At 42.6% G+C, this 22,653-nt stretch overlaps 2 protein-coding genes across 2 annotated transcripts; both read right to left on the reverse strand.

The window, feature by feature from the left end:
• Positions 1-950: 950 nt before the first annotated feature.
• NTAN1 (N-terminal asparagine amidase) lies at positions 951-7,207 on the reverse strand. Its single transcript, XM_058035190.1, has 10 exons — positions 7,069-7,207; positions 5,958-6,060; positions 5,805-5,870; positions 5,177-5,285; positions 4,157-4,230; positions 2,914-2,967; positions 2,406-2,459; positions 1,793-1,890; positions 1,459-1,572; positions 951-1,265 (listed from the first exon to the last, which is right to left on the reverse strand). The coding sequence occupies exons 1-10, from the start codon at positions 7,147-7,149 to the stop codon at positions 1,086-1,088; spliced, it is 933 nt and encodes a 310-aa protein (XP_057891173.1). The 5' UTR covers positions 7,150-7,207; the 3' UTR covers positions 951-1,085.
• Positions 7,208-8,918: 1,711 nt separating this feature from the next.
• RRN3 (RRN3 homolog, RNA polymerase I transcription factor) lies at positions 8,919-19,987 on the reverse strand. Its single transcript, XM_058035856.1, has 18 exons — positions 19,934-19,987; positions 19,702-19,805; positions 19,172-19,228; positions 18,254-18,343; positions 18,033-18,162; positions 17,532-17,591; positions 17,008-17,071; positions 16,468-16,537; positions 15,886-15,984; positions 15,232-15,327; positions 14,659-14,794; positions 13,758-13,888; positions 13,011-13,141; positions 12,044-12,228; positions 11,649-11,757; positions 11,079-11,231; positions 10,778-10,865; positions 8,919-10,355 (listed from the first exon to the last, which is right to left on the reverse strand). The coding sequence occupies exons 2-18, from the start codon at positions 19,792-19,794 to the stop codon at positions 10,197-10,199; spliced, it is 1,851 nt and encodes a 616-aa protein (XP_057891839.1). The 5' UTR covers positions 19,795-19,805; positions 19,934-19,987; the 3' UTR covers positions 8,919-10,196.
• Positions 19,988-22,653: the final 2,666 nt, after the last annotated feature.

The following is a 22,653-nucleotide window of genomic DNA, read 5'->3' on the forward strand; positions in this document are numbered from 1 at the left end:
TTATTTAGGTTATTTACATACAGCACAACTTCAGAGTGTTTGGGACTACTTAATGCACAAGCAAAGCTTTGAATAAATCAAAATCCAAAGTGTAAAACTCTTCCCCCAAACAATCTTAATCACTTCACTGCAGATTTTCAGAGTGTCTTGTGGAAAAGCCATCTTTGGCAACACTTGCTTTCCTCAAGTAACCTGATGGTGATACAAACCCTCCCCTCCCTCTAGAACTGGATACTGCAGTTTGCTGCATTTGGGATTTCTCCTCCCTCCCTTTTATCCCCCCACAGGTATCCCTTAATACCATAATGACAGTAGTGGTAGTGGGACTCACTTTGATAATCTACAAATTTGAGGGTTTTGAATTGTACTGGCACCTGATTTGACTCTCAGCTTCTGAAGCCTGCAGTGCTGGGATGCCATGAACAAGGTTAACTTTGCTTGGGTAATTTTGGGGTAATTTATGTAAATCAGTGCAATTTTTTCTAAAGTGCAAAAGCAATTAAATTGACTAGTCTTCCTCCTTGGTTTCTCTAGTGCAATGAAGTATGTTAATAACAGTAATTTGTTGGGGATAAAAGTTTTCCCCAGAGAGATTAATTTTTAATGTTTTTATACTTGGAAATGTTAAATCGGTAGTTTTGTTGGAATGAGCTTCATTCTTTAAATAATTACCTGAATGTTTCAATAAAGATACTTCAAATTATTACTCTGGAATTAAGTTATTGTTGAAGGACACTTTGCTACATTCCAGCAAACTCTTTCTTTCCTTGTGTGTGCCAGATCATTTAATGAGGTGCGTACCAGTGCAGTGACTCACCTTGTCAGTCCCCAGCATTGCCACCTCTACCTGCCCATCAAATTACTGCACTGAAGCAACAGAACCTAAACAAAGCCAAATTCTTACTTCAAAGAAACTCTGATTTCTACATAAGTAATGCAGAAAAAGCAAGTTACTTCTATCAAAATATTTTATTTTGAAAAGCACAGGAACATTGGTATTTGTGAGCAGCAATATGCTATTTGCAACAAATTGCTCTTCCTGCAAGTTTTATTTCCTTAAAGCAATTGTGGGGGTGGGTTCCAGGTTAGATTTTGTCAGAGCAAACCTGTTCCCACAACCCTTCTTCATTTTTTTTGTAGATTCGAGGCTTCCTGTCAGGAAACAGGGACCGAGATGGAAATGGATGTTCTTTCAGAAATGTTAATGTAGATCTAATGTGGGAAACAAAGTGGGGGGGCTCAGCCAGGGGTGACGTGGAAAGGTTCTGAAAAAGAAGATGGGAGCAAGAGCTGCTTGACATTCAGGATACAATGTTCTCATTATCCTGCCCTCTAGAAGGATATTCCCCACCCTCCAAGGGACAGCAGTGCACTGGGAAAAGTTTGGACATACTGTAACACCCCTCTCTCTACTCAGCTAGAAGGCAAAAAACCCCCAAAGCAGTTCGTTTCAGGTACCTGTAAAATCTGTGCATCATCTTGTTCCAGCCAGAAATCCACATGTGGGAAAGGCCCCCAGAAATAAGGCCCAATGCGGAGCTGCTCTGTCTTGGCATCGTAGATGTTGGTCAGCTGCAAGAGCAGAGGAGGCTGCAGAGGCAGCCAGGGCTGCCCCAGACAGGGAGGGCTCCCCTCAGCCTGGCCCAGCTCAGCCCTGAGCCCCCCCAGCTACTCCAGCAAACAGAGTGAAATGGTGACCACAAACCCAGAGCTACCAAAGGATATTCCCCTCAAACTTTGGATGTCCCATTGTTCCTGACTGGTCTCCCCATCTTCACCATCTCTTACTCACTGGTGCTCCTGTTAAAGTGTGGGCTGAACGCAGATCCTCATCTGGCCCTTTTACTGGGAAGGTTGCAGGGAAAATCTCTGCTGTTTTAACATTCACAGCTGGTAGGAAATAGAGATTAAATATAGTAAGAATTAATTGTTTTGAGGCATTTCTTTACAATGACCATGTACCTAACAAAACTGTGTTGCAGAACTGCAGAACTCATCACACATTTTTATTTCTCAGACCCCAAGCCTGTAACAGGATGTTTCTACTTCATTTCCTTTGGCAGCATTTCAATATTCCAGAGATGAGTGAACTAATTAGAAAAAACACTGAATAATCAAAGAGAAGAAGATTAAATTCTAAGCATAAATTTAGTGCAATAGCTCGATGCTGATAAACTCTTAAGTGCAGTTAAAGGAAAAAATCTGTACTTGTATACAGCTTCTTCATGTGTGCATCTCCCAGCTGTGGCACCACAAGAAAAGCATTTTTGCCTCTGCCTCTGACAGCAGTGTGCAACTTTTAGAGTGAACTTTTCTCATCCATTAAAAGCAGTCCATTTACTATTGGAATCTAAAAAGCAATCCAGTGACCAAAAGAAAATTCAATTCTAATTTAACTAACTCACCTATTCCATAAATTATTGGAAAGTGAATATCTTGTTCTTCTCTGTCATTTAGTTCTGTAATGAAGAAAAAGAAGTCAAACTTATAGGGCTTTGGATTTTAGTCTGAGCAGCATTTATTTAATTGTTATTGGAGAGCAAGAGATCTGATGTTGCACAAGATAGAAAAAGCCAAGGAAAACTAAATGAAATATGGAAAAGAAGGCAGAGGTCAGTAACAACACATGTAGGACTTGCAGCTGTCTCCTAAGAGAACAGCAGCTCCAGCCAACTGCTTCTGCCAGGACAATTTACAGGGAAAAAGCCCTGTTTCTTGGGACATATGTGCCAAAATAACCTGGTCATGACTATGAGTTGGTTGCAGTGCAGCAGCAAAACTGAAAATTACACATCTGTATGCAGGATTTGTGCTGTTCTTTCTGACAGGACAAAGAAAAAGCCATGTCTGAGAAGTTCCCTGCCCTTTTATTTCAGGACAGGTACTTCCAAACCCAAGGGAACATTTCCTTACCTGTTACACAGAAAGTTACTAAATGAACATCCTCTGGCTGGAGGTCGAACGCTCCTGTGATGACAAGGACAGCAAAAATGTCAGTGGGGGGGGCAGGGCACTGCTGTCTGGGGTGAGGGGCACACACTGAACCCCTGCCCCAGGCACTGCAAACAGGGCTCTGCACATTTGCTTCAGACTAACAGGAATGTACAGAGACAGGCCATTTGTAACAGCAAAAATCTGCTAAGAAAGTGCTCTGCCACTTATTCCTTCTATGCACACTGGTTTAGCTCTGGCATCACATCAGCTCTGCTCTAGTCTGCTCTACATTTAGCAGGTTATATTTAAATGTTTTTTCCTAAAATGTTACACAGATAGTGAACAAACCCAGTCTTTCATCAACTGTAAATTAGTTCTGCATTTCACCATCCTAAACACCAGAAAAAAACCCTTCTTTTAAGTTCTGATAGCAATACAGCATCACTGATTCAAATTGTACCTTGATGCATGAAAATCAGAAGGTTCAAGTAAGTTAACCAGAATACTTTGTTCTGCACAGAACTCTCACAATTACACAAAACACCCATCAGGTGCCATAGCCACAAGGCTCATCCCAGGGTTTTATTCCTTTTTTGTTTACCCCCTCAAACACCTCCCTCCAGTCCTGACACCTGCCCCATCCCTGCCCCCTCCCCATTCCTGTGGGGCAGAGGCCTCTCCAGAAGTGACAGAGTGACAAAAGCACAACCCAGAGCACTCCCAGGTAATCAGGTACTTTACACTTCCAATTGTGAGTGGAGCACTGCCATCACTCCTCTGGACTACGAATTTTATATAAGACCTGGCATTTTTCATTAGACAATGCCAAACAATCATTAAATTTTACCTCATCACATTAAGGTATGAACTGAACGGCAACTGATGAATCATCCACATGTACAGACTGGGAGAGTGACAACACCTGCCCATGATCCCAAGAAGATGAGCAGGGATCAAAGCCCAGCTGAACTGCACCCAACTCTCCAGAGGCAGCTGTGAGCCAGGGAGCAGGGACAGGAGCAGAGCCTGTGCCGGGCATGGGCAAGCCCCAGCAGTCCAGCCCCTCTCCACACCAGTTCTCAGGCAGAGAAAAAGACCCTTCATGTGAATCCACACTTCTTTCCAGTAAATGACTGGGGACTCAGACTGCAAACAAACTCCACCCAAATCCAGCCAGAACTTTTTTTTTTTGGACATGAGAGTGCAAAAAACGTGAACTTACTAAGAAGCTGATTAGTAAGTTTTTGTGATAACTGCCTATCATCATTGAAACCTCCAACTAGGTGCACTTCCAGCCTAACAGAGATGGAATAACAGGAAACAGCAATTAAAAAGACATCTCAAAATGAATAGCTTTACAAAATAATCCCCAGCCCAAACTGCAAAGCAATCATTAGAGAAGCCTCACTGATTACAATCACATGCACCAAGCTGGTTTGCATTACACAGCAAGTTATGATAATTCCATTCTGAAAACTTCAGGGATCACCCAGGAAGGAGCACAGGAACAAGCTTGAAGAGGCATTAAGTACATGCAATTCTCTCCCAGGAGTATCTCTGGCACCTCTAGTTTGGACTGAACTTTGTAACCATCTTTCAGTTAATTAAACTTGAAGATTTTTGATCCCATGACCTCCTCACAACTATTCTGGACCATGCAGCAGGGTTCTTCTCTAAGCAGTGTCTATGTAAAGTCCTTACAAATCATGAATCTAAGTTCACAAGCTAGCTTTTGTTCTTACCAAACTACAGGGGCAAAACCCTCCATATCCAGAAAGAAACTTGGCTGCTAAATTCTGTTTCAGAGCTTTTTACCCACTGTCCTATCCTCCACACCATTTTTTTTTAATGTGGACTTACAAAATTCCCTGATAGATAGTCAGATGTTGAAAAGAATTTACAAACACTCTGAAGGGAAAAATATAATATGAACCAAAAAACAGTTATATGGAAAATTTTGCAAATCTGGAACAAAGTTAAATGGGAAACAATAAACACAAACCTCACGGTGGCATTTTACAGAGACACTCTTCAGAACAGAACCGTGCTTTAAATGACTGCTAAAAATACCCCCAAAATCATCACCAAGGAAGTGATTTTCACTTTGCATGCGGCTGCTGATCAAGAGGTGTTTTCTGCACAATTCCCTTGCCTGAACCCAGCACAATCCCCTCCCAAACTCCCTCCACACCAGCTGCAGCAACCCTTGAGAGCAGCAGAACAGCGAGGGAGCAGAGCTGACCTGCCACAGCCCGTGGAGCTGGAGAAGGACTTCACTGAGCTCATGATGAGCGACACCTCGGCCTCGGTGTCCGAGCCGTCACAGTGGGTCAGGCACGTGGCTCCGCTGCCTGGGGAGGGCACACGACAAACGGGGACTCGGTGACAGCACACGACAAATGGGGACCCGGTGACAGTGCCACCAACCGGGGCAGTCCCAGGGATGTGACTGGGGCGAGGCACCACCCTCTGCAGGGGCCCTTACAAAACCAGCACAGCTCCTGCGAGGGCACGTCTGAGCAGGCAACATCTCTAATGTCAGAAATCCAGGCACAAAAATTCCACTAATTCTACCCCTGAAACACCCAAACCCTGCTCTGCCAGACTGCTGGACACAGCCCAGGGCTGAAATGCCCCTGGCCACAGGAGCAGAGCAAGTTAAAATCTGCTCAGGAAGTGAGGAGAGCACAGAACCTCTCACACTGAACACACCAACTCTGAGTGAGTCTTTAGTTAACACATGATGTCACTTTTGGAAATTCAGGTTTGTAGTAATGTAACTGCAGTCTATTATATTAATGCCACATAAACCAGCACTAATTCCTTATTTCAGGGGTACAGGCTTTGCTCTGAAGGTCCTCTAGAGATACCTGTGTGTCGGAGCACAACTATGTGGCAGGTAGTGGCATCATCTGATCCAAGAATGGAAACAGAACCTATTTTAAAGGAGGAAAACACTGTAAGAACTCAGCTCTCACAATCACTGCTTCAGTACAAATAGAAATGTTTATGTTCCTACACACCATCTTTAGGGGTAGTCACTGCAAACTCTCTCTGCTGGACATAGAGAAGGCCTTTGGGTTCCACGATCTGAGCTGGCTGACTTCTCAGAAGTTTTGCCTTTTCCTAAAAATAAATGATAACAAATCCTACAAATGATAACAGATACTACAGTGGCTGAATTCTCAGGTGTATCCATTACTTCACAGAAACATCACCACTGAAAAGCAAAGGGACCCAGCTAAGAGAGAAACGCATGTGTTTTGTATTATTACAGAGTATTCTGAATTTTCTGTGTTTTGTATTACAGAGTATTCTGAATTTTTTAAGTTTTATGCTTTCCTAACAGTGACCAAGTTAATAGTTAAATCTCATAATTCCAGAGAGTTACAAAACACCTTTCCCCTGTTATATGGACCATAACATGGAGGCACAATAAACAGCTTTTGAACTGGAAAAAGATTACATTAGATAATACCAGAACCGATCTTGGAAGTTTAATCAGAACAGGAAACTTGAAATACAGAAGTTTCAGTCTTCTGCTGCCATATTTCAGAACATTTATTTTGCACTTATCAAAACACTGGTGTTTATTAGCTTGATTGGTGTGTGGAAAATGTGGGTTCCTGAGCTAAGACTACTGCAGTGCTTCCTCACAGAGCTGCTGAGGACAAAGTGAATTTCCATTCTGGGCTCAAAAACACTTCACAGCTTTATCAAATTTGCCCTGGTTTTCTGCATAATCTCAGGGTCTGTAAAGAAACACCTTCTGATGGGAAACAGCTCCCCAAGCAGCTCTGCTCACAGTCCTGGCTCGCACTCGCCGTTAGGATTATAACATTTACACCCTGGCAGCAAGGTCAGCACCTTCCTCACAGTGCCCACCTTCCTTTTAATCGCCAGTTTTTGTCATTTCACGCAGAAAGCGCCCGCCCAGCCCCGCGGGGCACCCGCACCGGCTGAGCCCCTCCGCTGACACCGATTTATTTATTTTCCATCCCCCCACGGCTCTCCGCTGTCAGAGCGCGGGGAACGCGCGGGGTCGGGGTCGGGGCCGCCCCTGCCCTGCTCCGCCACCCGCCCCGCCGGCCGCGACCGCGGCTCCCCCCGGGGGCCCCTTCCCGCTCCCCTCACCTCGAGGTGCGGGTGGGCGCGGATCATGTCTCCCGTGGGCCGGGCCAGGTCCACCCGCGCTCCGTTAACCAGCAGCGGCATCTCGGCGAGCGGCGGGCCCGGGCCCGGAGGCGGCTCCGCGCTCCCTCCGCAGGCCGCGCCGGGCCGGGCCGGGCGGCGCCGCGCGGGGCGCCGGGAAAGCGCGGCCGCCGCTCCGCCCGCGGCACCGCCCGCGGCTGGGCCCGGGCACCGCGGAACCGCCCTGGAACTCGGCTGGGCCCGCCCCGGGCATCCCGGAACCGCCCCAGGGCTGAGGCCGCCCCGGGCACCGCGGCACCGCCCCGGGGCTGGGCCCGGCCCGGCGGGATAGCCCCGGGGCTGAGGGAAACGAGCCCGGCCTCGGCGGCTCCGCCTGACGACTTGAACACGGTTACCCTGAAGATCTTTCCCGGCCGCTGCGGGGCATCCTTAAGTTGTGGTATGAAATAATAACAGTTATAAAGCCACAAATTTACAAATCGCTGAATTATTGAGGTTGGAAAACTCCTTTGAGATCATGGAATCCAACCTCTATCGGAACACCACTGTGTCACTATACCATGGCACTGAGGACCACGTCCAATCTGTCATTAAATTCCTCCAGGGACGGTGACTCCACCATCCAATGGACAGCCCATTCCAATGTCTCATTCCACCCCCTCTGTGAAGAAAACATTCCCAACGTCCAACACAAACCTCCCCCGGCACGGTTTAAGGTTACATCCCCTTGTTCTACCACTGGATGTCTGGGAGAAGAGGCCAATCCCCACACCACCATCCTCTGGCCCAGCAACCACAAGCTGGATTTTCAGACAATCCCAAAGAAAACCGTTTTTCCTCAAAGATCAGGGTTTGTTTCCTTCAGTTGTCTGCGGAAGATACTATGAGGAATAACAATGGTAGCAGCAGAGTTAATTCACCGTGCAGGGAATGTGGATCTGCCCACAGTGTAGCGACAGTAACTGCCCAGGACCCAGCCCAGCCTTTCCATCCAATTTCACAGAAATTAACTGTCCCTGGAAGTGTTCCAGGCCCAGCTGCACTGGACTCTGAGCAAACTGGTCTGGTAGAAGTGACCCTCACAGTTGCAGGGTGGTTGGAACTAGGTGATCTTTAAAGTCCCTTCCAACCCAGGCCACTCTATGACTTTATGATTCTACAGTAGAATGCTTTCTTCAACAGATACATTGCATTTCTCATCTGAGACAAAATTGCACCTCAGGATGAGCATTCCTCTCACAGCTGCTGGTATTTACAAAGTCTCTTTAGCAAAGCACCAGCACCTGCCAGCACACCTGCCTGCCATTACATGGAGAAAACCAGAGCTGTCACAGCAAAGGTGAAACACACTCCAGAAACACTTAAAACTGTGTAACTTGAGTACAGACTGTTCAATGTCTGCACATTACACTTACTGTTTTTTTGTTTTGTTTCGTTTTTCATGATATGTGGAAGCTCCTGAATGACATATCTAGTATTACAACTGGGCAAGTTTTCCGCACCCTCATTTTGGAAGTAGTGTCTGAAAGCGCTGCGATGTGAAAGGCATCTTTCAAACATTCAAAGGATGTTTTCCCTGCTGTTGATCTGAGGGTACTTCTGTGCCAGGAGAAAATGCAATTATTTCAGATGGAAATCTATTGTTTATTACTCAGGACTGACAATAAAGAGGACTACAATTAAAACCAAAACTTCTCAGTTTATACAATTTTGCGGACTCATTTCTGCAATCTGTCAGAATGAACACCCCAACTTTGAGAAGTCAGGCTCCAGAGAGGGCACCTCAGTTACATACAGACATACAGGTTTTCTCAAGGATGTTAAGAACTGCACTCTTTGCATCAAACTTTATTGGCTCCAAATAAAAATGTTGTTTTGAAAGCCTCAAAGTTCTAAAGAAGGGCAACTGGAGTTTAGTCTTAAATACATAAAATTTCCAACCAAATGTTATACGAGTAACATTTATTTTTTCCCATTGTTTATATTCTTACTCAAATCTAAAAGCCAGCAACCATTAAAAGAAGACAAGAAACCTCTGTAGAGAAACTCTACACTGACAGACACATGGACAACACAAGGACAAGGACACCACTGACACCATCATGTCCTTTCCATAAGGGAAGATTTTTTTTTTTCTATTTTCAGCATTCACATATAAACTTCAAATCTGGCAAATAAATACCTGTCTTGGAGTGCTTCACAAGCACCCCAAAGAAAACTATCTACAAATAATACATTCAGCTACTCCCTCATTTTCAACACTTCCAACAGCCACCACTTTCACACGTCTGAACTTTCCTGGCTGGGAAAGGTGTGTGTCAGCTACAGATTTCAGGAGGGATAGTGTTTGTGTCTGAGCACACTTCCCACTAGCAAGTGGCTTCACCAAGCATGGTTCTACTAAGTAAAAGCTGAAGAGATGTGTGTGGAAGAACCACTGCCAGACTGGATTCATGCCCTGCCTACTGAGGGATCTCCTGGCTTAGGGCATATTTAAGAGGAAATTTCCAAAGAGGTCCCTCTAGAAAGCAGCTTCAAGCAATGTGGCTACTGACTGCTTTATCCCAGCACAGAGTAAGTGAAACCCAATTAAATCAGGACAGGTTTTTTCTTTCCACTTTCTCAAGCCTCACATTGGGTGCCAAAAAATGGCACCCTAGGACAAGAGATTACACCATTACTGTGAAACCAGCTCCAAAAGTCATCAGAGTTGGAACACTGACAGTGGAATTCTGGCCCCCACACAAATCTGCAGGAAGAAACACCAGAATTTCACCCCTGATACATAAAACCTTGTAGAGAAACATTAGTAAAAGAAGTTTGAAGAGTTGGAAAAAACTATTAAAAAAAATCCTTCTAAGTCATAAAAACCATTTCAATGTGAAATTTGTAAAATATCACCCTATTTATTCTCTAAGCTTTTCTAGCAACATATAGCTTTACTTAAACATATCTGTAGAAATCTGATGACTAAGAAACAGTAATTTTTCTTGAATGTAGTTACTTAAAACATTTGCCAGTTTGGAAAGTTGAGCTCAAGTCTCTTTCCAGAGCAAAACATTGCACACAATTTTCAAACTCTTCCACATTTTCCCTTCTGATTGTCCATGTCACAGTGGGTATGGCACGTAACAGTCTGCAGGGGAGCCAATGCTGCTCACAGGGCTCCGTGTGTTGGACTCGTAAGAATGTGGTGCAATTTCCACCACACCATCATTCTGAGGAGTTTCTCCTTTCAAAAAGTCATCGTCTTCATCTTCAGAAGTACCCTGCAAAAATGTAAAAGGATCAGTGAGAATAGGAAGATACTGTCAAATCTTAACAGAGACCTGGATTTACACTGTGACTGCCACAACCACTTGGAATGGTAAGAGAATTAGATGTAATGTGATTATGAAATATGGGAACTGAATGACATCTACAGGGTGGATTTCCCACTGACATCATCATGTCCATTTTCTGAGCACATGCAAAAAGCTTTCAGATGGCTTCTATGCTGCAGGAGAGGGAAAAGTGCTCCCAAGGCAAGAATGGATCAATTCCTAAAGCTTCCAAATTTCAGTCTCAGTTTCCCCTAAATGTATAATATACATTTATACATATATATATACATATATACTTTAAAAAAATATTCTGCAATAAAAGCAGCTGATAGCTAAACTTGTTTGGATCAGGTAATCAGGAAGACTACCTTTTTAATGGGTTTCTTCAGATCCTCAAGATCTTCAGCACTCAGCTCTTCCCAGAACTGATACATAGGATCAATGGTCTTCTTTGATCTGAGAGAGGAAACAAAGCACAGAATGAGTTATTGTATTCACAGCAGGGGCACATTTTAATTTAAACCTTTGACAATCTGGTTAAAATGCAGAATATGAAAGGTACAAAGGATCAGGGAGGAAAGTGAATGGCAGAAACACTGACAGTTTGCTACAGGCTGTATTCATTATTTACTAGAAGGCACAAAGGAGTTGTTCACTTTGCAGTTCTACCTTTTGAGGATGTAGGGGTCAAAGGGGAAGAAGCTGTCGAGGGGGTTGGTGCAGGTCTGCACAAGGTCGCCCCCGGTGCCGCTCCGCACCACGGGGATGAACTGCCTGTTGTTCCTCTCAATAATGGTGTAGCAGAACACCAGCTGGTATTTCCTTTAAAAAAGGGAATAAAGGAAAGATAAGCATTCCAGCACACCCAAAGCAAGATTTTCAGATGGATGGTATGAAAACACGAAGTTATTTTTTAAGAAATGTCACTTCTATCTTCCATTTTTCCAGCTGATATTAGGAGTTTGCAAGATAGTCACAAGGTAAGGGGTCTGTTCTCTTCCTCTAAACCCCTATACACTTTATTCCAAGTACAACCACACTGGCTCCAACACAGAGCAATCCATGTCATAGGACTGCAGGATTCCACTGAAATCCACCTATCAATAAACTTATCCCTAACCAATATGGGCAGTATTATGTCTCAGTTAATATTCAAGACACTGCCTAACAAAACCCCGTGCTGGTTTTAGATACACACAAAACCTGTACCAAGTTTTACTGAAGTAAATGAGCAGGTACCTGGTAATGGCAGCAAACAAGTTGACAACAGAAGGGATACAAATCTTCAGGGGGTTTAGCTGACACATGACAATGCGCTCAAAGTTCAAACTCTGCAGATATGACAGACCTTCAAAACAAGAACAATTAGCAAATATAAATTAGATGTCATATAAACTGAACTTAATTGCTAAGAATTTCCAGTGTGACATGCCTGCACTCTGCACATCACCACAGAAGCACATCCTGGGGCACCCTCACAGTAGAGGTCTGACCCCAACATGTGTACAAACCATCTCATCTTATTTAGAGCACAACAACATAAACTTGCCATCAGACACTTGACTGAATTTACCACTATAAAACACAGTAACAGTAAAACTTCTAATGAATCCTTTCAAACGTAATATGCTCACCTTTCCTTAAACTTCCATCCAGAAGTTGTTTGTGACGGAAAATAAGTGTATAGAACACTGCCTGACACGTGGAATAGAATGGCCCATGGAGAGCTACATCACAGTAGGCATTAGCTCCTTTATCCTGATTGTCAATGTATTTATGCAGCCAGTTCACCAGAAGATCCAGACATGCTTTTACTGTACTGTAGTGCAGGGAGAAAAAAGAAGTGTAAAAATAACACCTGAAATAGTGTAGAAAAGATGTTCAACAAATACTCAAGAACCTCAGTGGTTATAAGAACATCAGTAAGAAAATCTCTTTGTAAAGGAATGATTCTGTTACAAGCTTTCTCCTTCATCTCAGCATAAAATGAATCAATCAGCACTGAAAACCCCAAACAGTGAAAGGACAGGATGCCAGAATAGATGAATCCATGAACACACAGTAAACAACCAGAATCCTTGGTTACAGGTAATACAGAGCAATGCCTCCTATGTCCACCAGGTAATTCCAATATCCAACTAACTCCCATGTTAAAGTCACCACACCCACCCTGAACAGCACAAAAATATAGAATGTGTACATAAAAAGGAAGATATTTTAACCATTCTCTATCAAAATAGTAGAACAAATGACCTCCCTGTTCCAGAGCCTGCAACAAATTGCCAAACACTGGGTACTGAAAACATCAGATACTGGGAATCCATGACTGCCTGAAGTCAGCACAACCTACCCCTGCTCAGCACTTCTTGGTTAGTGAAGCCCAAAACAGCAAGCCATGAAGCTCAGCAATCATGAGTCTGCATCCTGCATGTGTTTTCCTGGAAGCTTCAAGACAATACTGAACCAGTATTGTTGAAGGGACAAACAAGACCCTTGATTCAGGCTTACTGACAAAGCAGTGGGAATAGAACACCAATTCTCTACTTAAGCTCCACAATAACATGAATTGTCTGGTTCTGCTCATGTATGAAAACAACTTACATAATGGGAATAAATTTAGCTCTTGCCAAGAAGCTGCCAATATAACTCCCAGCAGTCTGCCTGATTACTGAAGGATTGTTTGGATCCTGCAGTTTCTTCCAAAGATGGTCTAAAAAGGCTTCAGCCAACCCCTGGAAAAAAAGATACACAGACATTGTGAGATGACACTGTTTAAGCAAGAGATTCCTAATACTCAATTCCCACAATTTCCACAACCAAACCATTACAAAAATCTACCTATAACTGCAGTAAATAACCACACCTACACATGATGGAAGAGCACTCACTTCTGTGTCTTTTTCTATACTCAGTTGTAAAAGAAAGAACAGTTTGTTGAGAGAGATGGGATAATGGAGGGGTGGGGGAACAACTAACAGCAGACACCGTTTTCAAATCAAAGAGCTAACAGACAGCATCTCTGCAATAGTTTGGGATGCTGAAGAAATTTGCATCCCGTGTCCTGGGTGCAAGAGTCCAACTGATTCTTGTCAAAGAGATCGGTTTTAACCAAGTTTGTTCCTTCACACTTGCTAAGATTCCATCTGTAAGTGGTTTATGAACAACATGGGAAGAGCAACCATAAAGAAAAAGAAAGGAAACAGAGAAGGAAAAGAAAGTGAAGATACAAATGTACTTGCTATCTTCAGAGTAGAATTGCAGCAGAGAAAACTGTTTTGTAAAAGAAAACCAAAACAAAGATGCAGAAATGACAGAGGACACTGCATTTTAAAACCAGTTTTTACTCACCAATTTAAAGCTACAGATGTAAAACATGAAATACTGTACATGACATGAAGCATGGGTTGGTAAAATGAGCTTGTCAAACACAGAAACCAAATCCCGATACAAATCCTTCGTGTTGTTGATGTCCAGCTTGCCTACACAACAAAGAAACAGAAGAAAATGAGCCATTTCCAGATTTTTTCCTGCCCTCATGCTGCAGAAGTGGTATTTATATCTTTCTACACCAGTAAGAATATGTAAAGAAAAACTGTCAGCCTGACTTCTCGGTTTATCTGACATCTAAAAATCCAAGTGTACAATTCTACTGCTTTCTAAGGTGGTGTAAATGAAGAATCTCTCTGTGTGAGTGTGCACATATATAAAGCTGCTAGACATGCAAACTTTGCAATAATGTGTTAGCTTAGAAGAGCAAGGAAAAAAACCCAGAAATAAATCACCTGACTTATGTGAAGAAGATACAGCATAATGGTTTCTAAATACATAAATCTGAAGAATTCAAACCCTTAGTACATAACACTTAAAGGTATTTCTTTATTCTTCTCTCTCCTGCAACAAAGGCAATTGATTGATGTGTCTGGTTGTTCTGATCTACTTCCAAATCTTGTGATGTTGAAAGGATCCATAATTCTAACACTCAAGTAGAGCAAATGATAAAAACATTTATACCCTACTACAGTTTGAATACAATATCATGTTAATGGAATCAGAATGTCTCCAAGTGAAAACTAAACCTCTGAAGTCCTCACTGTACCTCTCCCAGCACTGGGCAGAGGCAGGAAATGTGAACTACAGCCTGCTAATGGCACAGTTCTGCTTCATCTCACAGTACAGTGAGAAAGAACTCCTCTTATGTGTTTACTTGTCAGCAAAACAACAAATTTATTTAGAGAGCAAGTGTTCTCACCATCCACATGGCAAACATCTCTGATGTATGAGAACAGGATGGTCATCAGGATGTCCAGGCGCTCTGCAAGAGGATGGGCCATTCTCTCAAGGTTGGGAGAGACAGCTTTGTTTCCTTTTCTGTCTTCATCTTCCTCCTGGTAGATAAAATGGCACATGCAGCTTTTAAATACACAAATCACAGAGACAGCAATTACAGGAAAAGTCAAGCTAAATTTATCTTTCAGCAATATGCTAAATTTCATCTTTTTTTTTTAACAAGCAGTATTTCATTATACAGTATAAGTAAATTTTTGCACACTAAGCCAAGTATCATGAATTCTTTAACTAGCTTTATTGCACAGCTGCTTGTGTTTTTACATAATGAAATTGATTTGCTGGATGTAGCACTGGGTGTTTACATGAATAAAACCAATACCTGAGAACACATTAATCATTTGTTGGCTGTTCAGGTTTCAAGAGCAGTGTGCAGTGCAGTAACAACAAAGTAATAATGAATTTCTACACTTAGTTCATTGCCACTTCAGAAGTGATAATTTTACTAAAAAAAATTTAACAGAACAAGATAACCAACCATGTCAAAAAGTCCCTCCTCTGTAGATTTTTCCTCACTAGCACAGTTATTGGCAGTTTCTTCAGCATCTTCAATATCTTGCTGTGGAGTGCTAACCTACAGATCCAAACAAGAAATTAATTTCTATAAAACCATGACAATAATAGGAAATCAGGTATGTTATTATTTATATAAAATACATGACCACATGAGTAAGTTCTTTACTAGATTCTGTCCTGAACTAAATAAACATTTTAAAAAGGAATTATGTGCCATACACAAATGAACACTCCAAACTTTCTGAAACTTTACCTCCCCAGCATCTGCTCTGCCCAGACTATTACACAGTGAGGCAAAAAGCCAGGATCATTTACAGTGATCCTGCCTTATTTTAGGACTTTTTACTTCAAAGACATGACAAAACCAATCAAGCACACAAAGGGAAGCACATTCACATTAGCACTGATCACAAGACAGTTATTTGGATTCCAGCAGAGACTCCAGGCAGGGTGTAACAGCACACAGATACCCTGGGAATGAAGTGTAAATTTGGGTGGGTTTATACCCATGATCACAAGGGCATTTTTTGTAGTCTAAAAATGAAACATATTTCATTTCCTACTCTGTGTATTTTAATGCCAACCTTCCATAAAAGATAACACAGAATAAACTTACATCCAACTTTAGCAGCTTTTCAATAATAAGCTCCAGAATCTGAAGCCTCAGAGTTGGGAGATACACAGTAACTCGCAGCAGGTTATGGACATAACATTCCTATAACACAAAATTAATTGGTATCAATAATAGCGTTAACAGAAAGTCACATTTCTGCACAGGACTTCTAGAAAACAAGTTTCTTAATTTGTTACCTAAAGACCCAGAAATAGGTTTAAACAGATTGTGCTCAATCAAGAGTAAGTTAATGTATAAACTAACAAACAAGACAACCTGAGACTCCTCATCAAGGAGGTCCATGGTATGCATTGATTAAGAAAACAATCCAGTGAAAAAAATATGTGGTGATGTTATTAAAGATGAGCACAATGCTTGTGCACAAGGAACTCAGAATGCTTGGACAGCCTTACACTAAATAGACATGACCCCATACATGGTTATTATATATGTAATTATCATATATATAACAATTCTTGAAAAATCTGTAGGGACTGCCATCAAATCAGTTGTAATACTATACAGAACATTTATACATTTAGATAAACAGATGAACAAATCAACAAAAATAATCATAGCTCTTACCAGGGTTCTTTCTGATTTATTAATGAAAGGAAAGAATTCCACAAGTATCGGCATGAGAAACTGTGGTGTCCTACAAATAATTAAAAACCAAAAATCAGACCTAAAAGTTATAGGTTGGCAAATATTGAACTCCAGCACTCTAAAGATGTACTGGAACAAGCTTATTTCAAAGGAACTTTATTTTAAGGCAAGCAATTGTATAAAATGTGGTTTGGCAAGGATCATGGGACAGATAATAAGTGGCAAATTTCCACAATGCACTTGTTAGAAGCCACCTCAAATATCACTATAGAATATAGAATACAGAGCCACTATCAACACTTCTCCTACTTCCCATTTCTGTTAACAGGATTTTCAGCTGCTGATGCCTGACAGAACCTTCATAATGTTTGTATACAGCATTCTACCAGCTAGTGAATACTGGGAAAAATCATGCAATGAAATGAAGTGTTATACTTCCAATTAAGAGGAAAAAATCAAGCTCCCAAGCTTGAAATCTGCAAGGGAAGGGCACACAATCCCAAGGGATTCTGTACTTACGAAGGAACATATCTGGCAACAGTTTGCAATGCTCTGTGGCAGGTATCAAAGTTTGCAGAAATGTCTAGAGAAAGAAAAAAGAATTCTTATGCACTTGATTACAGAAAACTAAATCAGGAACCAGTAAAAACAGTTCATATCACAATGGAATGATTCCCTAGGAAACTGCATTTGCCAAAATGTTCTTTTGCAGGGGTGTATCTTGAGGTAAATAAAATAGAAACCAAACAGCTCCTAACTTTTCTGTGGCTTTGAAAGAATCAGGGCTAGGAATGTTTCCCTATGCATTCTATTCCTACAGATAATAGTTCACCAACAGGAATGGTTTCAAAGTAATAAGGAGTGGGTCAGCACACCATTGATTTGAGTACAAGAAAGTCTTTGACTTGGGAATTTAAGGATGTTTCTTCATGGTTTACTTGAACTCAGCTCAATTAATTTTGTAAAAAAGGAGCAACACGCACTAGATACTTTTTTAGTAAAGGCACTAGAGTAGCATATATATCTATATCTTTTATACTCACTTTCATCATCATCATCAGAATCTGAAATATCCACATCATCTTCTCTGATGGTTATTCGAGCTAGCAAAAAAATGAGATTATATCAAAATTGTATAAATCTTATAGATAACAAATTCAATAGCAAACACACTGAATAACAATCTCCACCAGGACTAAAACATCAAAATTAGCCACAAGACTTTCTTAAAGACTGTTTTATTTACAGAACCACGAGGTTCTTGAGAACATCTGACATGATCCTCACACTTCAGCTTTTGGGTTTTTAGTAGTAAAAATATTATACAGTTCATTCATTTCCAAGACATCTTCAGAACAGGATCTGTATCAGCACCTAGAATATGTCTTCTAAAATCTAGGTACATAAAACTGTCTGTATGACAATCAACGTGAAAAAACTCAATAATCCAATAATTAATTGTGTTATGGGCTGTATTTATACAGAACTTCTCTATCAGGGATGTTGATGGGCAAACTAAACTGAGTAAGAGAGCAGTAACTTACGGGGCACAAACTGTGCCACGATCATCCGGAGGCAGGGCCTGAGATGGACAGTTTGTGCTGACACAAGGTTGCCAAGAAAACCCAGATATTCTTCCACCACCTCTCGGCTCCTTCTCAACCATGGCAGCTTCTAAAAGTAAGCAAAGATCAAGACGTCAAAGAAGGATGTTTTGAGTACTAAACTCTTAATCTTTCCATGTAGCAAACAAACAGATACTTACCAGCAAAATGTTGACCAGTTGTCCAAGCTCTTTGGTCAAATATGCAACAGAAGCTCGAAATTCATGCAGCCAATTAATGATCTGGGCATCCTTAGAATAAGCAGAAAAAATAGGTAACTATTTCAATAAACAGTACTACCTAGTGGCAGAAAATAGCAAAACCCTTAGAAGTCAAAGATTAAGACTAAATAGAAATTGTTTTCACACCTAACATGAAAGGAACTTCAGTTTGTGCCCTCACCAATGGAAGGTCTTGAATGCAGAATACATTCATGCCAACTCCTAAACCAACAGCCTGCCATGAAGGCTTCAGTCATACTGAGTAAGGCATGAAAGCTCCCTCACACAGAACTTAAAACAAATAGTATTCCATCGTAATTTTCTTTTCTCTTTTGCTGTAGTTTAAGCAGAAGGGACACTCAAGTCTTGAAACAGCAAATGTGGCAGGTACTTGTAGCTATACAGAAGAGCTGTGAAACAATACTTCTGGGTATAACTACTAAATACATATGTATGTTACTGCCTAATGAAACCAGATTTAGTGAGAACAGAGGGTAAAATTCAATGCAACTTTAATGCTATGAAAGTCAGAAACCACAGTCTGATCTACAGAAGTGTCTCTATAATCAAGCATCAGTGACCTAAAAAGATGGTATCTGGAACAAAGACAGACTCAAAGGGTAGAGCAGAGTCACTAACCATGAGACACCATTTATAAAGATCCTGCATATACAGATATGTATAAATAGACCTTTTTTTCCCCATTTAGGGTTTTTATTCTGATGGTTTCTGCAAAGAAAAAAAGCTGTTAAATACAATTTAAAACAAAGGATTAGTGTAAGACCAGAATGACTTGTCTGGTGATTACACTCAGACACAAACTTTAAATCATCAGACCCCTGACTATCAAAGTCTTACCTTTATGTCTGGATCTGACAGCTGATGTTTTAACAACTCAAAATCTGTGGTGTCACCCTAGCAGGGGAAACAAAAATAAACAAATTACCTTCTTATTTTTTTTTTCCTTCAGTAAAAACTACCAATTTCATCAATGTATCTGAACAACCAAGTACTGAACAGGTACATCAAGAATGCAAGAGAGCCAGCTCAGGAAAGCTGAAGCAGCAGTAACAGGGTGTTGTCCAGAAGACAAACGAGGCTGCTGGCTCATGTTCAGCTGCTCTCCTACAGACACAGCTGGATCCCGGGCACACTTAGCATAAGCCAGGCTTTACACGCACCCGGCCATTCTGGTTGACTCACGGGGGAAATCTTTTCGCTCGCACAGCAATACCGCCTGGCACAAGCCTACCACGCTCAGCCACCCTCAATTGTTTCCCCTAAGCCTTCAGGCATGGTCCTGCCTAAGGCCAAACGAGGCTTCCCACGGAACGACCCCAGGAACAGCAGCCCGGACGCGGCGCAGCGCCCCGAGAAGCCGCAGTCACCTTTTCGTACTTCAGCAGGATCTCGGTCAGGGTCCCCCCGAACCGCACCGTCTTCCTGGGCGGGGAGCTGATGAACTCGTCCGCTCCCAGCATGGTCACGGCGCCTGCGGGGAGGGGAAGCCGCGTGAGCACCGCTCGGAGGCCCGGGGCACCTCTCGGGCCCCCCCTCGGCAGGGAGAGCGCGGGAGCCGCTGCTCCCCTCCCGAGGATCCCCCCCGCTGCCCCCTCTTGCCTTGCGGCGGCGGCCGCGCCCCCGCTACCGGGGCCAGCGGCGCCTCGCCCCGCGCCCGGCGCGTCCCGGCCGCCCGCGCCGCCACATGCCGCTCCGGCGGAAACTGCGGGGCCGGGCGGAAACCGCGCCGGGCGGCACCGCCCCTCGCACCGCCGGGCTGCACCGCCGGGCGGCTCCACTGAACGGGCTCGGAGCGCCTCCACTGAGCGGGCTCGGAGCGGCACCGCCGGGCGGCTCCACTGAGCGGCCTCGGAGCGGCACGGCCGAGCGGGCACGGAGCAACTCCACTGAGCGGGCACGGGGCGGCTCCACTGAGCGGGCTCGGGGCGGCACCGCCGGGCGGCTCCACTGAGCGGGCTCGGAGCAGCGGGAGGGAGCAGCCGCGGCGCTGCCCCCGCCCGCCGTGGTGCGGCCGGACCGAGGCAGCCGGACAGGGACGCGGAGAGGTCGTTTCTCTCCCCGTACGCGGGGATGAAGCCGGGCAAAAAGAGCGGGAAGCTTTACTCTCGTCACCGTTCTGGCTTTAACACTGACTCCCAGCGTGCCGGGGTGCGTGAGCAGAAATCCAGATTTATTCCCATCCCGGGATGGTTCACAAGCGACCGCTCCCCGACCCCTTGGGCAGCTCGCCGTGAGCGGCGGGAGTCGCTGGCAGCCCCTCACAGCACAGGTGACACCGAGGGCACGGCCAGCCTGCGTTTTCAACTAAAAACTGCAATCCGAAGGGGTAAACTAAATGGTCCGAACAACTTAATTGGGATTAAAGAGGGCCAAGAATCTGCCCTCAAAAAAAGCGGAGTTTGACCTTGGGAAGTAATAATGGATTTGCCAGAACAGAGGCACAGGAACTTCAAGTGAGATTTCTGGATGTCTTCATCCTCCCTGTGTAGACCGGGTCTATATTAAAGCACCAGTCATTAAACAAAATATGTTACGGACTTTTCTGTCCTGAGCTAGTAACTCGTTTTACTCCCAAAGATTGTATACACACACAAATTCTACTGCTAGAGCAACCCAGGTAAGCATGAACAGAGACTTTTATTTCCTGTGTAGTTCTTCAGTAACATCCATTCTGCTCAAAGCTTACTTTGGCTGAATATGTAAAATTTACTTCACCTACTCACACAAACTAGCTACAGCAACACCTGCCAGGATTTGACCTTAGCCCTCTCTACTTGGTATACACTTATGCTTCTTTTCCACACAAACTCCTACTGTAATAATTACATCGCTCCCAGCAACTCTTACAAGTCATACCAAACAGATTTTTGTAGGCGTTACAAATAATTTAATCTTTCCCTGATGAAGATGTTCCCATTTAAGCAGACACTATACACCACAAGAAAACTTCCATTAGATGCAGTTCATGTTTTAAGTCTAACAAGCATTTAATCCACCGACATAGTTGGAAGCTGGGGGTTGGCATTTTTCCTTTAGTGGAATGTAGGATGACATTTTGAGCTAGTTTTAAGACTTAACTAGATGGAAAAGACTCCTGTAGCCACACTTCTGGAACTAAGTTTAGTTCTTTGTGATTTTGGCTAAGATTTTAAACAGCATGCATGACACTTTCCTCAATGGCTAGAGGAATTCTTTTAGCTGTACAGCTCTGCTCACGTAACAGCAAGCAGTCCTAAACATGTCCAAGAGCTTCCTTCTAGTCAACAATGTAGAAGTTCTTTGAATGGACTTTGTGCTGCATTGAGCAGAGCTGATAAGGATATCATGAAACTAAAATAGTGTTAAAATATTTGTTAATGTGTAACTGCAGATGATTCCAGTTTGTGTTTAGTATTAGCCTTCCTGGTTTAGAAGGCAAATTGATTGCATGAAACAGTAACTGGATGCATTTTCAAAAAAAAAAATAGTTACAATACTTACAACAGGTAACACTGCTCCACAGCGAGTACAGTCTGTCTCCTTGCTTGGACTCACCATCTCAGCAACCTTCTATGGCTTTAGTCCTTTTCTGTGCTTAACATCCTCCTTAACTGATGGATCAGCTCCTACATTTCATTTTTAAAACTTATCCTATTCATACTAGTAAACTAGTTGGAATTTCACATAACTTTTGAGTGAAGTTGAACTCTAGCTACCATCTTATGCAACAATCATTAAGTACTGATATTGGATTTAGGATTAATTACATTGTAATATACAAGGAATGCAAAGGCCTGCTCAATTCACTCTAGTAATTATTATTGCAACACTTGAATAGAAAATTTTGGTTTTCAGAGAATAAGTATGTGAACTACCTATATGAGTTTTGGCTTAATTTATAGTAATTTACTATACTATTTACTAGTAATCATTCCACTTATTAAATAGCATATTTCATAATTCACTTTAAAAGTGAAACTATGGGGAATCAGAAAAAGCATTTCTTTCTGTTCAGAAAAATGAAATGAAAAAAATTATAGCAAATGAAATCTGATCTACAGGTTTTAAGGGAGGAGCTTGTTTGGTTTTTTTAATCAGGCCATTGTAACACTGCAGCGGTGTCACATTGCAGTTCCATTAAAAGGAGGGAACAAATTGCATACACCTCCTAAAATCTGCAGATAGTAAAGGAGAAATCACACTGCAGACCTTCAAGTTTAGCGTTCTTCTGAATTTGTTAAAAGATAGAGCATTTGGAAGACATTTTAAAATGAGAACATGCAAAAAAAAGAAGTTACTCCAGTAATTTTACAAGAAAATACTAAAAGACATTTGAAGAG

Source organism: Melospiza georgiana, chromosome 16, assembly GCF_028018845.1.
Source record: "Melospiza georgiana isolate bMelGeo1 chromosome 16, bMelGeo1.pri, whole genome shotgun sequence".
NCBI lineage: Eukaryota > Metazoa > Chordata > Aves > Passeriformes > Passerellidae > Melospiza > Melospiza georgiana.

What these genes read in the sequence shown, in the direction of transcription:
- NTAN1 (XM_058035190.1), bottom strand. Translation starts at nt 7,149, where the DNA reads ATGCCGCTGCTGGTTAACGGAGCGCGGGTGGACCTGGCCCGGCCCACG. An exon ending in AGTTGTGCTCCGACACACAG is followed by an intron (nt 5,286 to 5,804) that starts GTATCTCTAGAG and finishes TGCCCTCCCCAG; the next exon opens with GCAGCGGAGCCACGTGCCTG. An exon ending in AGTAACTTTCTGTGTAACAG is followed by an intron (nt 2,460 to 2,913) that starts GTAAGGAAATGT and finishes TCTTCATTACAG; the next exon opens with AACTAAATGACAGAGAAGAA.
- RRN3 (XM_058035856.1), bottom strand. Translation starts at nt 19,794, where the DNA reads ATGCTGGGAGCGGACGAGTTCATCAGCTCCCCGCCCAGGAAGACGGTG. An exon ending in AGATGTTTGCCATGTGGATG is followed by an intron (nt 13,889 to 14,658) that starts GTGAGAACACTT and finishes TTTGTTGTGTAG; the next exon opens with GCAAGCTGGACATCAACAAC. An exon ending in TGAAGAAACCCATTAAAAAG is followed by an intron (nt 10,356 to 10,777) that starts GTAGTCTTCCTG and finishes ACATTTTTGCAG; the next exon opens with GGTACTTCTGAAGATGAAGA.